This window comes from Castor canadensis, chromosome 1, assembly GCF_047511655.1.
Source record: "Castor canadensis chromosome 1, mCasCan1.hap1v2, whole genome shotgun sequence".
Lineage (NCBI taxonomy): Eukaryota > Metazoa > Chordata > Mammalia > Rodentia > Castoridae > Castor > Castor canadensis.
Window position 1 is genome coordinate 203397535 of NC_133386.1, and position 17064 is coordinate 203414598.

The 17064-nt window shown below is 47.3% G+C and overlaps 1 protein-coding gene across 2 annotated transcripts; it reads left to right on the forward strand.

Annotated features, from left to right (window-relative positions):
* The first annotated feature begins 223 nt into the window (after nt 1-223).
* Rbm14 (RNA binding motif protein 14) lies at nt 224-16011 on the forward strand. 2 transcript variants are annotated; one of them, XM_020164840.2, is made up of 3 exons: nt 227-681; nt 6281-7745; nt 8504-15201. In XM_020164840.2, exons 1-3 carry the CDS (start codon nt 345-347, stop codon nt 8709-8711), a joined length of 2010 nt encoding a protein of 669 aa, XP_020020429.1. In that variant the 5' UTR covers nt 227-344; the 3' UTR covers nt 8712-15201. The 2 variants fall into 2 exon arrangements, with proteins under 2 accessions (XP_073905861.1, XP_020020429.1); XM_074049760.1 differs by lacking the exons at nt 6281-7745; nt 8504-15201 and adding an exon at nt 15930-16011 and having other exon boundaries at nt 224-681.
* Nucleotides 16012-17064: the final 1053 nt, after the last annotated feature.

The following is a 17064-nucleotide window of genomic DNA, read 5'->3' on the forward strand; positions in this document are numbered from 1 at the left end:
GCCGGCGCAGTCCGCGCGCGCTCCCTCTTCTCCAACCCTTCTTTCCCTCCCCCCTCCGCGGTGGCGGTTGGTCGCGCGCGGTTGTCCTTCTCCCACCCCCTCCGCTAACGAGCGGGCTCCAGACCCTCTGGGATTGGTTGCGCCCGAGTGCATCTTCTCTTGGCTTACTCTGATTGGCTACTGCGAGCGCAGGATGCGGACTCTGATTGGCTGGGTCAGAGCGCCTGCGCGGCGGGGTTCTCTCTCGCCAGCCATTCCTGGGGAGGACTGCCGGTCGGTCGGACGTCTCGCCTGTCTCTGGAGGAGAGGTCCCGGCTCTCCGGGAAGGCGACCGCGGCGGCAAAATGAAGATATTCGTGGGCAACGTCGACGGGGCGGATACGACGCCGGAGGAGCTGGCAGCCCTCTTCGCGCCCTTCGGCACGGTCATGAGCTGCGCCGTCATGAAACAGTTCGCCTTCGTGCACATGCGCGAGAACGCAGGCGCGCTGCGCGCCATCGAGGCCCTGCACGGCCACGAGCTGCGGCCGGGGCGCGCGCTCGTGGTGGAGATGTCGCGCCCACGGCCCCTGAATACTTGGAAGATTTTCGTGGGCAATGTGTCGGCCGCATGCACGAGCCAGGAATTGCGCAGTCTCTTTGAGCGCCGCGGACGCGTCATCGAGTGTGACGTGGTGAAAGGTAACGCGGGGACGCGCTCGGGGCGGGGGCGCGCTCGGGGGCGGGGGCGCGCTCGGGGGCGGGGGCGCGGGCGCGCTTGGGGGGGCACTCAGCCTGTTAGCCACGCCCCTTACGGGGGGGGTCGGCCACTGCGCGGTTGGGGAGGCGGGGAAGTGCGCGGGAGCGAGGCCGGAGGTGCTGGGCGCGTTGGGTAGAGCCACCCTCCTCCCCTGCGGCCCAGGCACCGTTCTCCAAGTGGGAGGAAGCGGCTCTGGGTGGGTGCGGCGGCCTCTGCCAGCCGGGCCACGGGGCCGGGGACGCGCCAGACTTGCGTGTACTGGGGGCGCGCCTTCTCCTGGTCTCCTGGGCCTGGCACCGAGCGGAAATTGGGAAGTGACGGCCACAAGCCGGATCATGGAGCGGGGAAGATGTCGCCACTTCCCCACTTCTTCTTCAGACGTCGGTCAGAGCAAGGGAAGAGGGAAAAGGTGGGGGCTGACGCCCCAAGGCCGCCCTCGTGTTCCCTGCCGATGAGTGCTCCCAAGCGGAAGGTAACGGGGCCCTTGGACGTTTCTTGGGCTGGGATCATTTAGGAGTGCCTGGCATGGGACCGTACATGGGTACAGGAGGGGTCCTCTCTGAACCACTGTGGCCTTTCAGTATTTGGGAGGTTAGACGTGGCAGCTCTTGTGCTTTCCAGTTCTCTAAGCCTGGGATTTTTCCTTGGGGTTTGATTTTTTTTTTTTACATCCATCAACTGGAAACCCCGATCTTTTGCATGTGGAAGGAGGCTTGTTTTACGAAGGGCCTTTTTTTGTAGCCTTTGTTTGCCAACCGGTGCCCCAGAGCAGTAGTATTCTTTTTTTAAGCTTGGTGATTTTGCAAGGAGGCATACTTTGCCTGAGGGAGATGTTGGGAGGAGTATGCGAGAAGCCTTCCTTAAACATTGGGTAAACATTACTTACTCAGAACTCGTCATTGTTGGAGTAGTCTTAATTCTCAGAGTAGATCCCTAACTTGCCTTTTCTTTGAGAAAATGTGTCATCATAATTTAGGCTTTGACTTTTGGGACCAAGTTGACCCTTTTTTTTTTCTTTCACCATAATCTGGGTTCTTAATCTCTAAGCTCATACTCTTTTATGTTGGTGAGATTTGATGGGACAGCCCTTGAGTATGTGGCCAGTCTCTGTTCCACTTGGGAACAGATCAGAACTAACTTTGCCCTGTTACTTTTCAAGAATGCATCTTGGGAGTATCTGATGTCCTACCCGCGGTGTTGGATTCATGCCTCTTATACCCTGTGTGAGAAGTCTTGAGGTTAGGAAATAAATGTGGATGCAGGTGCTTGTTCATTCTCACCAAAGATACTTTGGTGCCATGTGTAGGCACATCTTTTAGGCCATTCCTTGTCCTTTGTGTAAGTGGGGAAAGTCATAGTGTCCATTATTAGGAACAAGTTTTTGTTCTGCATTAATACTGCATTCTATTTTCCTCAACTCAGGTTCATGACTAGCAAAAATCAGGCTTTCCTGCAGGGTGTTCTGAGACAGGCTGTATGTTGTATGGATTTTTGCTTTTGTTTAGAGTAAAAGAATTGGAAGGGTCTCAGACTGGGTACTTGACCAGCAGCAAATGGATGGGGTATGAGTCTCTGAGAGTTTTGTGTTTAAAAGACCTATCAGGTTTTCTGTGATTTTAGACAGGGAGACTACTAGATTGGGAGTCTATAATCCAGTACTCAGAGAACAGTCTTCATGGAACTCATGGTCAAAGAAACTTATTGTTAGGTGGTAGAGAAAACCAAAAATTAGGCTGAGTTTGCTTGGGACTGGCACCAAGTAGCAGCAGGGGTGAAGTGTGCAATAATAACTTTACATGAATTTTAGAAGGAGTGGCTCTCTGAGAGAAAGTTTTGTGCCTTTTGTCCTTTTGTAAACAAACATTAGCAGAAATGCATTGACTTCCTCAGGGAGGGGTGTTCAACTGTTATTTGTAGTTACGCTGGTATGTAACAGTTTCTGATGTACTTTGAACAGACTTTGAGGAAGGAAGATTTGAGCATCTTATTCTGTACTGATGCCTTTATCTCTTTGGGCTAAAAGTGAAGTTTTAAAGGTGGGGATGTAGTGGATGAGATTTATTTCTTGGATGGAGAATGGGCATTTGATTAAGTCTCCTGGTGTTGGCCCTCAGGTTTTTGAGCAGCACAGAAGCTTAGTATTGCACAGGACACCCAGCTCTGTTTTATTTCACAGGGGGCGGGGAGGGGGAGGAAGCAACATAGTTGGTTGCTCCAGGAGCTCAGATGTAATTTGTAGAGCAAAAATTTGCATAGCAACACTGATAACCACTCTACAGTTACATCCTATTGGATGTTCAAAGATGACAAGCTTCAGGAATCACTTAAGAGACTTCAAGGGAGGTCTGAAAGCCAGAAGGGGAAAATTTCTTTTTTTCATTCTTTCTATACAGAGTTCTGTAGTTTTAATGAAAGCTTTTTAGTCTTAGAATGGGCAACTCTTTTCCTAGATTTTCTTAACTTTGGTACTAGAGGAATTGTGATGCCATCAGACTGTTGGGAGGTCTCTGCAAAATATTACTTGTAGTCTTAATGCAATTCCTTCAGAGGTTTACTTGAACTAGCTTTCTGTATAAGTGGCCCCTGGAGTTTTCAGATCTCTGGTTCTTCATTGTCCTAGGAGTAGCTGATATTCTGAGCATATTTGCAGGGGTAGGTCTGAGTTTGATTGCTATCTTTGATGGGGCTTAGATAGATGTGATGCAATTGAGTTAGCTGGACAGCCTACTCACAGTATGAAAATTAGAAACTTCCTGATAAAATTTTACTATAATCGTATCAGTTATACAGTTCTTCAGGGCTGTTAGTTGAGTTGTCCATCTGAATTTTCTCTTTTCTTTTTTGGTGGTGCTGGGAATTGAACTTAGGTCCTTGTGCATGCTAAATGTGCTCTTTACCACTGAGCTAAGTTCCCAGGCCTGAAATCTCAATTTTCATATTTCACTCTTTGGTCTTTTTTTTGAGACAGGTCTTGCTGTGTAGCCTAGACTGGCCTTGAACTTGCTATGTACCAGGTTTGCCTCAAACCTGTAATCTTTTTGCCTCTGCCTCCCCAGTGGTGGGATTACAGATCACTTGGTCTCTTGATTTAAAAAACAAAACAAAAACCCTAAACACAGTAGGGAATAAGTAATGTGATATCCAGTTGCTTTTGGAAATCCATTGAAAAAAAATATTTTTTTTAACTGTACTGAGGCTTGAACTCAGGGCCTACAGCTTGAGCTACTCCACCAGCCCTTTCTTTTGTGTGTGTGTGTGTGTTAGGTATTTTTGAGCTACCTTCTCCCTGTTTATTTGCCCAGTCTGGCTTTGAGCTGCAGCCCTGATCTCCTGAATAGCTTGGATTACAGGTGTGGGCCACTGGCGCCTGGCTTGGGTGTTTTTACTAGCTCTTAGGAATTTGTGGACAGAATGATCAGGAACGTAGTATGGTTCCTTAATTCCTCATAGTGTTTGGAGATTGTCCCTTTCAAGCTCCAGCAAATCTTCCTCCTTTCCCTTCACTTCCAGTGGGCCTTTCTGCTTGTGTTCTTCATATTGTTTTGTCTTTGCTGAGGATCAGTTCAGCGTCTGTTTTTAAAGAGATCCTAGACCACCAGTTGCTATTTTTAGCTAACTACCCAAAGTAGAGATGAGTGATCAGGTGACAATTCTAGTACCCTATGGCTAGGCGGAAAGGAATCTTTCATAGTTGGTAGATAAGGAATCTGGTTTTGGCCCTGGGGGTGTTGAGGACTGGGAGTTGTGGTAAGCCATTATGTTCTTTTACCATCTAGCAGCTCAGAGTTTATGTGTGCAGGTGGCATTGAACTTCTAGTTATTCTTAGGATTAAAGAATCATCATAATTCCTTATCGTTCTATAGCTGTTCATACTTCACTAGGCACTTCTGTCTTCTCACTTGAACTTACTAACTTTGAGGTTCGTCGAGTAGGTTTGTCAAATGGGGAAATAAATGGCAAGTTTTTTAAGGTCTTGTAATAAGTCAGTGATAACTTGAATATCTAGTTCCTAGCCTGGGATTCTTTATGATTCTGCCTGTTGACTTGACTTCTGCCTATTGGTTATTATGAAGTTGGTGGCATTGTCCTCAAATCCAGGGATATAACTTGTTTTATAGGAGCAGTTAGTAAGGGCATCCTGAAATGAAAGTTTCTAAAATAAGAGACTTGTTTAAAGGCCACTGAATGGATTTCTTATTTTGGAAAACAACTTTCGTAATTTCATACAGATAGCTTTTCTTTTCTTCTTTTTTTGTGGAACTGGGTTTTGAACTCAGGGCTTTGTATGTACAAAGCAGGCATGCTGTTGCTTGAGTCCCTCCTCAATCTTCCTTTTTTAAACTGATGGAACAGACATTGAATCCTGGCCCATGATTCCTCCTTTAAAGGAGCCACAGGTTCAAAGTGGGGTTAAGTGCAGGGCAGTATTTCTTGGGGGACAGGTTCCTATCATTGTTCTTTAGATCTTGCTTGTACCATTGTGGTTTATGAGTATTGACGTCAACATTTTCTTCTTATTCTTCCCCCTTGCAAAGTTTTCTCTTGTGTGGTAGATGAGTAGAGCTTTGAGATCAACATCCTTAGATCCTCTCCCAGCACAACTCATTCAAGTCTTGAATGAGAACTCAGGGACAACCTGCTAGCTGCAGGATTTTCAGCTTCTTGCCTTGTAGCTGAGAAACCAGGTTTTACAGTGTACTCTGTACATAGGGTCTAGTATAAGTGCTTTTTTTTGTCATGCTACACAGTCCTCCTTCATGCATGGATTTCTCAAGGATAGGTTGGCAAAGCAAAGGGGCATGGAAAAGCTAGTGAAGGCTCTGGTCTTGGTGTTAATACACAGATTTAGAGCAAGCTACATAGAAACTTAAAGCATATTTGGCCACCTATAAAGCGAAGATTATGGTCCTTTGTCCTGCTACCTCACAGGATTGTTGTAAGGCCCAAAAGAGATCCTGGGCATGAAAGTGCTTTGAAAACTGGAAATTAATGTGAAAGGGGGACGATCACATTGGAGGAATTTTGTGAACTGTTTGCTTGTTACAGTCTGGCTCTCTTGCCTTAATTGGACCTAAGTTGAGAGGTGGATCATGCCAAAATGTGAGTGGTTATTTCCAGCATTTAAGTACTAAGCCTCAAAGTAACCAGTATTTGGTGAGCTTGGGTTGAGATCATGGAATAATTGAGTGATCCAGGAACCCTTTCTGCATTTTGTCTGCTGGTTCATACTTACAGGGACTGAAGATTTTTATTCTGCATTGCAGTTCATCTTTGCTCTTTCTTTTCTCACCAAGGAGTTGGGTGAGGTGGCATGGGAAAAGAGAGAATGGGGAGAAGGCCATAGTCAGAGGCAACTGTTTGGGACAGTTAGAAACTTTTGTTATGGGAGCCACATTTTATGACATACTCCCAGAGAGGAGGGTTTGGAGGCCTGGAGGTAGCTGGCAACAGCTGGGTGCTGTTGTGTGTCCAAATTGGGACCCATCAGGTAGCATGTCCTGCCCCCCTAATTGCTAACCCTCTGTCTGCTGCTTTATCAGACTACGCGTTTGTTCACATGGAGAAGGAAGCAGATGCCAAAGCCGCCATCGCGCAGCTCAACGGCAAAGAAGTGAAGGGCAAGCGCATCAACGTGGAACTCTCAACCAAGGGTCAGAAGAAAGGGCCTGGCCTGGCTATCCAGTCTGGGGACAAGACCAAGAAACCAGGGGCTGGGGATACAGCATTCCCTGGAACTGGTGGCTTCTCTGCCACCTTCGACTACCAGCAGGCTTTTGGCAACAGCACTGGTGGCTTTGATGGGCAAGCCCGTCAACCCACACCACCCTTCTTTGGTCGCGACCGCAGCCCCCTGCGCCGTTCACCTCCCCGAGCCTCTTACGTGGCTCCTCTAACGGCCCAGCCAGCCACCTACCGGGCCCAGCCCTCAGTGTCACTGGGAGCTGCCTACAGAGCCCAGCCTTCTGCCTCTTTGGGTGTTGGTTATCGGACTCAGCCCATGACAGCCCAGGCAGCTTCTTACCGCGCTCAGCCCTCCGTCTCCCTTGGAGCCCCGTATAGGGGCCAGCTGGCTAGCCCTAGTTCCCAGTCAGCTGCAGCTTCCTCGCTTGGCCCATATGGTGGAGCCCAGCCCTCGGCCTCGGCCCTCTCCTCCTATGGGGGTCAGGCAGCTGCAGCTTCTTCTCTTAACTCCTATGGGGCCCAGGGCTCGTCCCTTGCCTCCTATGGTAACCAGCCATCCTCTTATGGCGCCCAAGCTGCCTCTTCCTACGGGGTTCGTGCAGCTGCTTCCTCCTACAACACCCAGGGAGCAGCTTCTTCCCTAGGTTCCTATGGGGCTCAGGCAGCCTCCTATGGGGCCCAGTCTGCAGCCTCCTCATTAGCTTATGGAGCCCAGGCAGCTTCTTATAATGCCCAGCCCTCGGCCTCTTACAATGCCCAGTCTGCCCCATATGCTGCACAACAGGCTGCTTCCTACTCTTCCCAGCCTGCTGCTTATGTGGCACAGCCAGCTACAGCTGCTGCCTATGCCAGCCAGCCAGCTGCGTATGCTGCACAAGCCACTACTCCAATGGCTGGCTCCTATGGGGCCCAGCCGGTTGTTCAGACCCAGCTGAATAGTTACGGGGCCCAAGCATCAATGGGCCTGTCAGGCTCCTATGGGGCTCAGTCGGCTGCTGCTGCCACTGGCTCCTATGGTGCTGCAGCTGCCTACGGGGCCCAGCCTTCTGCCACGCTGGCAGCTCCTTACCGCACTCAGTCATCAGCCTCATTGGCTGCTTCCTATGCTGCCCAGCAGCATCCCCAGGCCGCTGCCTCGTACCGTGGCCAGCCTGGCAATGCCTACGATGGGGCAGGTCAGCCGTCTGCAGCCTACCTGTCCATGTCCCAGGGGGCCGTTGCCAACGCCAACAGCACCCCGCCGCCCTATGAGCGTACCCGCCTCTCCCCACCCCGGGCCAGCTACGACGATCCCTACAAAAAGGCTGTCGCCATGTCGAAAAGGTACTGTATGCCCCTCCGCCTGTGCCCCCAGCTGGGGCTTAGGGCAAGGGGCTAAGGTTGGCATGGGAGGGAAACTGGAGCCACCGGCCCCTCCCTTGGTCTTCTTTACTCCTGTGGGATGTCCAGAGGCTTGAGGGGTTTGGTGTCTGTAAACTTTCCACCAGTGTTCAGGTGGAGCGTAGTGCTCCGCCTGGACTGGTATCAACTATTCAGGCTAGGAAAGGTGTCACCAATCTAGGCTAGCCCAAGTGCCATTGGAGCCACTGCCTGCAGGACTTTGTGGCTGGTACCCTTTTCCACTGTCTGAAGGATACTTAAGCCTGTTACTTGGTTGTCCTGGCTTTGGTGGAGTGGGTGTGAAAGAGTCCCTTTGGCACCAACTGTCTATGGGCAAGTTTAGGAGGTGCGTCCACTCTGGGAAGTTGAGGACCTTGCTTTCGTCCGCCGTTCTGTTGATAAACAACCAAGTTGTTTTTGTGCGGGGCCCAGGGGTGGGGTAGTTTGTTTGTGGTTTGGGAATGTAGACCAAAATTCACAGTGGCCAGTTTGGAAGGGAGGGCTTCAGTGGAGGAGGGCTTGGTTTCCCACTGAGTTGAAACCAGGCTCAATATTGTGGCCTGGATAAGACTATGAGTCTTCTGACAAAAGGAAACCAATCTGATCACACCCTCCCTATCCCCATTGGCATCTCCCCCATGCCCATCTGGAGCTCTCCCCTCAATTGTCTCATTCACCAACTGTCTTCTTCTCTCGACTAGGTATGGTTCCGACCGGCGTTTAGCCGAGCTCTCTGATTACCGCCGTTTATCAGAGTCGCAGCTTTCGTTCCGCCGCTCGCCGACAAAGTCCTCGCTGGATTACCGTCGCCTGCCCGATGCCCATTCCGATTACGCACGCTATTCGGGCTCCTATAATGATTACCTGCGGGCAGCTCAGATGCACTCTGGCTACCAGCGCCGCATGTAGGGCCATCCTGGGGATGGGGCACCATGGGGAGGGAGGGAGGGAGAGAGAGAGTAGAGGTAGGTAGGGTGCAGACCCAGGTTATAACCACTCTGGCCCATACCTCTGCTGGTTGCAGTTTTTCATCCCCTCCCTCTACCTTGTGGGCCTTCCCCAGGAGACAAACCATTTGAGTGTTTGGCAGTAACCTACTTTGTTCCTTCGCCTCAGCAGCACATCTTGCTACTGGCAATAGATCTGCGGTTTCCCCTTTACCCTGACTCCCATCTCCCCAGAATGGGAATTTCTTTTGTTTTTATTTTTCCTGGCTCCCTTTTATTTTTGTGCGCGATATTTAAGGTCGTCTGGATGGGGAAGCAACCTGCAGCTGAGGTCGGCGGCGTCTTTTTCTTTTTAGATGTGAGGGAGGCCAGGAAAGGGTTATCTTATCCATTTCCTATGCACCAAGCTGTGCCAGCAGCCCAGGGGGCCTTGACTGCCCCTCTGTAGACTGTTGAGACTGAAATCCTGTTGGGACAGTTAGTTGGTATGTGTCTAAATCCCTGCTCACCACTGATGTTCTAACTGATGGTGAGTGGCACAGTCCCAATTCCCCATCTCCCCAAGTAGGTGGTGTTAGAAAACCTTAATTTTTTTTCTCTTTTGTATGGACTACAAATAAAACTTGGGGCAATTTGCAGTTTGGAAACCTGGTTGTCATTGTCTTGATTGCACTGAGTGTCAGAGGAGCCAGTTTGACATCCAGGAAGACATGAAAGCTGAGGGAAGGCAGCCTAAGAACCCAGGGTGGGTGTGGAAAGAAATTTGAATGTGGAAATTAGAATGATTTCCCATATGCCAAGTGGGTTTTAGCTCATCTGCGTCCTACTAGCATGCCATCTTTGGGATTGGAGAGTCCAGACCAAATGGTTGGACTTTCTCAGCCTTGAATTGGTCACACCAAAATGTAGTAATTAATGCCCATTTTCCTCTGCTTATGTTTGACTATTTTCCCTGTTTTTTCTCCTGTTTAGACAAAACTTGTGCTCCAGGAGGGTGGTTCTGACTGGGGTTATGGCTTTTCTCAAATAAGAAGTGGTGAATGGGCTGCTGTGGCATTGATAAGGCTAGTGGATCCTTCAGGCAAGGGGCTCAAGTGGGTCCTGGGGTTGGGACCTGCAAAAGGAACATAGTTGGGTGGATGTTATGTCACTGTTTGGTACTGCCCTGTGGTTGAAGAAAGGGGCAAGGAAAATTTGAATCAGGTATGGAGCATTCTGGCCATAGTCCTGATACTTCGCCTGTTGAACTTCACTTCACCATGGATCATCCTTCCTGTGTCCTGCCAACCTCTGCCATCACAGCACCTGAGCCTCCTTTCCCTGTCCCCATCTGTTACGGTTTTCAGATGTCTTCTGGGCTGGGTTTATATTTGAAGGTGTCATGACAAAGGGTAGGGGGTGGGGTGTAAAAATCAAGTAGGGATGCTGGAATTGGATGAAGAATTGAGGATTCTTTATGCTTTTGTTCCAGAACTGAGTGTTAAGACTTGTGGAAAAAATATGGCAGTTCCTGCCAAGGACAAGATGGAGGCTTGGACTTAATGATGGGTGAATGAAAGAAGACTGGTAGAGTGGGGTAATAACCAGAAAACCTACTGATGCTCCTTTAGGAAGAGTGCCTTAGAGACTTGATTTGGGAGCCTGATGGAGCAAGATGACTTGGGGCAGGGTGTGTGTGTGTATGCGTGTGTGTGTGTGTATGCGTGTGTGTGTGTGTGTGTATGCGTGTGTGTAGAGGGTGCCTGCCTCCTTCGTTGGTTTCATGTGAACCTGCCCATGACAGAGTAGCTTGCTCTGGATGTCCTCTTCCTTCTGCTTATCGTGTAAAACCATGGCCTTATAACCACAAGTTCTTGTGGATGCTAAGTGGGGTTATCTCAGGGAGTTGGGGCCATAGCTCCTTTCTTTGCTTCTTTTTCTGCTCATTGCCTTGCCTTCAAGTGCTTGCTGCTCCTTTTCATTTCTTTGCAGGACTGGGAAAGAATGGGAAGAGGTGTTTGATAGGTTTCTTGTTAATTTTCTATCTGATGGTAGAATGATTTGAGGGCTAAGTTGAAGAGCTCAGCTTTGATTATTGCCCTGGAAAATTGAGGGTTGGTTGTAGGGCTATGATTGTGGCCTTGTATACTTGCAATGTTTGTCAATGTGGCTTTCTGTTGTCATCTTTTCTCTCCAGTCAGGGTTCTGCCACTGTCCCAATTCCATGGTTCCTGCAAAAAAGAGCTTAATGTGCTCTTGGCAAATGTTGATGTTCTTTGTTACAGCTGGGATTCTTCAGAGTGACCTGGCCTCTTAACTGCCTGTCATCTTTAGGTGCTGGTGCCCTTGCTGCCTCAGCCCTCAGGCATGCCAGAAGGAGCTACAAAGCTTAAATCATTTGTCATTTTCATTCCTTTGCAGATTGTTTTAAAAATGTACCCTTTTTTATTTAAATTACACCATCTGTGTTAATATTATAACCCACTCATACTTTGCTTTTTGTAGATTTCGGATTGCCGAGATCCATAACTTTAAGAAAAGTTGGTTTTAGTGGATGGGAGGACAGACATTTAATATTTTTTGGGAAAATGAGCTCTCAATGTATCTTTGGATTATTCAGCTTTTAAATCTATCAACCTCCACAATTTGTCCATCATTGGAAAAGTTTTCATTTGTTTATTCCTGGAAGTAGACCACGTAGAGGTGTCTAGTCTTGTCAACCTACTCTCTTTGGAGGCTTGGATCTTGTCTTAAATTTTGTAGTGTAGGCCTGGGGCTCCATCTCTTGCAGTGGAGGTAATAGGGCTATGACTGAGGGGCCAGCCTCTATAGGTATGCTACTATTTTAGTCATAACCACCAGTTAAGGTGTGCCAAAATCCTTGCATAGTCTGTTGATTCTCCACGTTTTTTGTCCTGTCAAGCAAACAAGTGGACTATACCAGATGGGTGAAGTCACAATGAAAATATTTAGTAGATTTATGGACTAGTGTGCTATGCAATAGGATAAGACTCTCACTTATTAAGGTACCTAAATTATATAGATACCTTAATAAGTGGGAGTTTAGACTACTACAGAAAAAACAGTTTTTTTAAATTTTCTTTTTTGGTGGTACTGGGGATTGAATTTAGAGCTGGTATCATTTGAACCACTCTGCCAAGCCAAGAAATTCTTTAAAAAGTTTTAAGTAGTGGTGAATCATTTGAAATATATGTAGTGCTTTGAAATGCAGTGCTGGGGTAGCTGAAGTTGTGTGGCTGACCTAGAGAAATTAACATTCTGGAAGGCAGAACCTACCACAACGAGCTAGCTAGTTATTTTGCAAGAAGTGTGATTGGTTAGGAAGGAAAGGATGTGTCAGGCCAGTAGTTAGAGAATACTTTTTAGAGATGGGATTTAATTTGAAAACTGACTTGTTACTGAGAGAGTAAGGCTGTTGTCTCAGGTTTCTTAAATTTGAATCCTGACTTGACTTCTTAGCTGTATGATATTGGACATGTCAGAAACTGTGTGGGTTTTGTCATCCAACATTTACTGTAGTTCCAAGCAGTACAATAGTTTTCATAGACACCAAAATGCATTAGATTATTTCTAAATCTGTTTAATAAGTGAGGAAATTTTTGATCCCCAGCAGTGTCAAGAAAAAAGATCACATGGCTGACAAAGTGGTGATCAAGGAATTGAAGCAGCCATTTGAACCATCCTGGGCTTTGCTTGTTATCATTATGCTATGCTAGTGTTGGGAGGGTCAAATGAAAACATCTCATAGTCACTTCTCATTGAATGTTAGCCGTCTTATAGAAATGAGGAGTTAGAACATTTCTGGGAAGCTTGGGATGGCCTAATGGAGCACTCAGCTGAGCAGAGAACTCTGGATATAGATGTGAGTTTAGTGAGTTTTTCATTGCACTGTACATAGGAGTAATTTTGAGGCTATGAGCCACCTCTAGTCTCTGGCAACATTGTCCTCTGTTGTAGGATCACCTAACTGTGAATTTGGAAAAGAAAGGTTACTGTACAAGGGGAAGGACTTATGGAAGGCTAAGAGGGTATAGCTGGAGTGGGACTAGAGATTTCAGATGCTTGCACTGGTAGTTCCCTATGACCATCCATAGAGAATACTTTTTTTTTTTTTTAATGAAAAACCTTTTAGTTTTGTTTTTCAGAAATGAATATAGTTTCACTGTTTCTCATCTTTTAAAAACATTGACAATGACGTCTAAAAAATTAATACAGCTTTCTTGCTTGTTCTGTCTCTCTCTTTTTCCCCTCTCATCTTTTAAAAACATGAATCAGAGCTGGCAGAGTGACTCAAATGGCAAAGTGACATCCTGTACTGGCCCATTTCTTCTACAGGGAAGAATACTGACTTAACTTGGCCCTTAGATTTTTTTAACTCATTTCTGGACCAGGAGCCGGAGTTACTGGTTAGAAGTATGAATAAATAAATATATATATGTGTATATATATGTATTTTTCATCTTTAAGGGTGTGAAACTAATTCAGATTATTTAGTCACATCTAAGTAGTTTTCACTGACACCAGTATTTTACCTTTAAGTTTGGGTTTGTCTGGGATGCCCCATCTCTCAGTTACATGCATGTAATACTGCTCCTTTTGCTGAAGATTTGCAGCCAGAATACATGTTTATTCTTGGCTCTTACAAAAATGTCCACTTTTTGGATGACATTGGATAAGTCACTTTCCCTCTTTAGGAACTTGGTAGCCTGCTCAGCAAATGAAGAATCACTGGGCACAGTGGCATGTCTTTATTCCCAGTACTTGGGAATACAGCAGTGGTACCTACAATGTTCCAGAAAAAAGGTGGTTTAAGATATTTTTTGTTTTTGTGGTGCTGGGGAATTAAACCCAGAGCCTTGCTAGGCAACCACTCTACCCTGAGATACATATACAGCGCAGACAAGATGTGTGCTTTTAAAACATTCCATTCAGTATCATCCTCTGGATGTGGGGTGATGAGTAAGAGGATTTGAATCAGATGTCTTGTTTTTTTTTTGTTTTAGAACTTTTTTTAAGTTCTTTTATTCTCAGTAACATACATTTGGTTAAATGAACACTCTGAGCTACAAACCTCTGCCTAAAGCTTCATTTCACTGCATTTGTCATAGTGGTGATCATAAACAGCATTGGCTCCTTCTGGCTTAATTCCTTTTTTTCCCTTTGCAGTGTTGGGGATTGAATTTAGGGCCTTGTACATGCTAGGCAAGGGCTCTACCACTGCTGTACACCATCTCTGTCCAAGATCTTAACCTGATACTGACTGAAAAACCCAGTCACTTCTCTCTTTTTTGGTTATCAAGAAATTACCTCTAAATTCATTCAAACAGATTGGGAGATTCCAGCAGTAACCAGATTGAGTAGGGTATTAGTACATGGAGAAGAGGGTTTTTTTCCTTTCAATTGTGATTGATTTTAAAAAGCAGGGGAATAATTTAAATGTTCATTTAGTTGGATGACTTGAAAAATTACATATACACACAGATTTTCAGAAGGGAAATCAAGTAATTAGATTTCGGGGGGTGAAAGGCAAAGGTCAATAGTCTTGATGTCTGTACACTGGTATGAATTGTGATCCTGAGATTATATTTCCAGTCTCTTCCCCTTTAGACCTGTAGATATTTTCTTTTCATGGTATGGTAGTTTGGAAGAAAGTTTTATTTCCAGGGCTGTTGGGACACAAAAAATCTGCAAGATCAAACTGAAAGGAGATGAGTGGATTTCCATTCCATATGTGTTTTCTGCTGCAGATTGAGTTGTGGTACTCTTAACATTGGCCCCCTTTGGAAGGGCATATGCAGAAGACTAACAATTGGTTTTCTTCATTACCGGTCCTGTGGCCTTTACTCCGTCTCAGGTGCATCAGGATTTACAGAGAAATGGAACAAAACTAGTGCCTATATAAATGTCCAATGTTGACCTTTTTTTTTTTTTTAATAGCGAATAGGCTCTTGATTAGTTTCTTAGTTTTTTTTTTTAGCTATTGGACTCTTTAATCATGTTGGGTTTAAAAATCCACTCTTTTCCAGTATTCCATCTTCTGCTTTACAAAACTTTTTTTTTTTCTTTTGTGGCTGCTTTGGGTGGTGTATGTACTATTTATGTCATTTCCATTTCTTATGATCCCTGTCCTCATAAACAATGCACTGCTTTTAGCCTGTTCTGTGCGTTTTTTAAGTTCCTTCATCCAGCCCTTGCACCCCCAATTTCCCATTTAACTCCTTCAAAAGCTGCTTTGCAAAGGGTCGTGACTAAAGCTGCTTGCAAAATGGATATGGGATTATGTAAAGCAGCCAAAGGGTGAGAAAAAATGAGGGAGCTGGACCCTGTGAAGAATGTTTTGATTGTATTTGCTTACAGCTGATTGTGACAAAGCTCTTCCCTCTACGGTCGATTCAAGGGGCTTAAACCTACAGCTCTGGTTGATGGCGCCCAATAAAAATGAAACAAACAAACACTTTGCTCCCGTTTTTTCTCAGGGACAGGGCGGGGTGAAGGCGGGGGTCTGTTCAGTGTTCACGGTCACAGAAGTTTCAGCCTGGGTCCTGGGAGGCTGCTGCTTAGAGGGAGCGGGAGCGGGAGTGGGAGCGTGAGCGTGCCTGTGCCTCTGCCTCCTGGGCGGTGCTACACATCTGGGCCATTACAGTGTAGATGGAGCGGGACCTGCTGACCGCTTCACAGTGGTTTTAATTTGAGAGTAGCTGCGGGACTCTCGGGGCTATAGTGCGGATTGTGGCCGAAGGAGGTTGTTCTTCTCAGGTTGGGTGGTGGGTGTGTGGGGTCCTTCGCTGTTTTTCTTACCTGGCGTCTAGGCGTAAGCTATTGTCTCAGCATGTGGGCTTCGCAGGGGGAGAGGATGGCGTTTGGGAGTTCAGAGGGAGAAATTTGGAGTGGAGGGCAAAATGGAGCACGGAATGCTGTCAGGATGTGCACGTGGAAGGGGCGAAATGTGAAAGCTTAAAAAGTTGGCGCCACGAAGCTACAGACTGCCATACAGGAGCCTCCGCTCGCTCCGCCTAATGGCGGGCCGCACCTCGCCGGCAAGGCCCACGTCTGTAGTTCCTCCCTCACGCCGACTTCTTGCCCAATCAGTGGCTTCGGCTTCGCTAAGTTGGTGCTCATTGGCTTTCGCATAAAAGCTCCGGGGGGTTACTGACGTTTCCACCTCTTCCCGGCCTCTCAGGTAATTGGCGTTCGTGGTAAGCAATCAGGAAGAGGATCTCCGGGAACGCCTGCCTTTTACTTTATTGAACGGCCAACCGGTGGTAGGTTCACCTCCCCCTTTCTACCCAGAGTTACTGCTGCGGCCGCCGCCATTTTAGCGTTTTGTCAGAAGCGTCGGCGCCGTGAGGAAGAGGTCCTGCAGATTTCCGTGCGGTGAGAGACTCCCGGGTCCTTCCACTGTTTATCTTTCGCTCTGTGAAATCTCTCACTTCCTTGGGCGTCCGAGGTGTCCTAGTGGGGTCGCGGCCTGCGCACCCGTCACTGAGAGCGGACCCCGGTCCTCGGCTTTGCGCGGTAAGCTTGAAGCAGCCCTTCCCCCACCTCCATCCCCCGAGAATACCTTGCTTTACACCGCTCCCAGCCCCTACCCCACTTGGCTCCACTTCGTCCTTCGGCGTTTCCACCGACATAGCCGTTAGGCTTAGTACGTAGCACCCCCTCTGGAGGATTCCTCAGGCCCTGTGACAGTGTTGCCCGGTGAATGAAGCCCCTCTGCTGGCCGGACATTTCTCCATTCAGCAGGAGCTCGTAAGACCGTATCCCGAGAGAGGCGTCCCCACTCCAGCGCTCGCCTGTGCTTTCCACGCCTGGCTCCCTGGTGCAAGCCCTGAGTTCAATATTTCGAAAGGAAACCCCTAAACATAGGTGCTGAAGGCCCACTTTTCCGGAAATGGTGGTTACTAAAAGGACGAGCTAATTTTAATTTCATGCAGTTAATCGGCAAGCCCAGTACTTGTTTTCTCATTGTCCTCATAGTGAGGAGAAAAGCAGTGTCCACAGCTCTTCGTTGTGCTCAAAACTCATTCCCATTTTTGTTGGAAGTGTCTAATTCTTGAACCCGTTGTCTAGGGTTGGAGATGCAGCTCTGTGGCAGAGGCTTGCCTAGCATATAGTGTCCTAGGTTCCAACCCCACCACCACAAAACCAAAACCAAACCCCTTTGTCTACTAACGACTGCCCTGTTACAGAGCTCTTCTCATTCTTTCGTGTTCTTTGGCGGGTACTACAACAGATCTCCTTATTTCACTCCCATTTCCCTGTTACTGTTGTGTGGAGGTGTGAGTGTGGGCATATGTGAGAGAAAATTGTTTGGA

Coding starts and splice junctions, on each gene's coding strand:
- Rbm14 (XM_020164840.2), top strand. CDS start 345: ATGAAGATATTCGTGGGCAACGTCGACGGGGCGGATACGACGCCGGAG. Junction 682..6,280: donor CGAGTGTGACGTGGTGAAAG/GTAACGCGGGGA, acceptor CTGCTTTATCAG/ACTACGCGTTTGTTCACATG. Junction 7,746..8,503: donor GCTGTCGCCATGTCGAAAAG/GTACTGTATGCC, acceptor TCTCTCGACTAG/GTATGGTTCCGACCGGCGTT.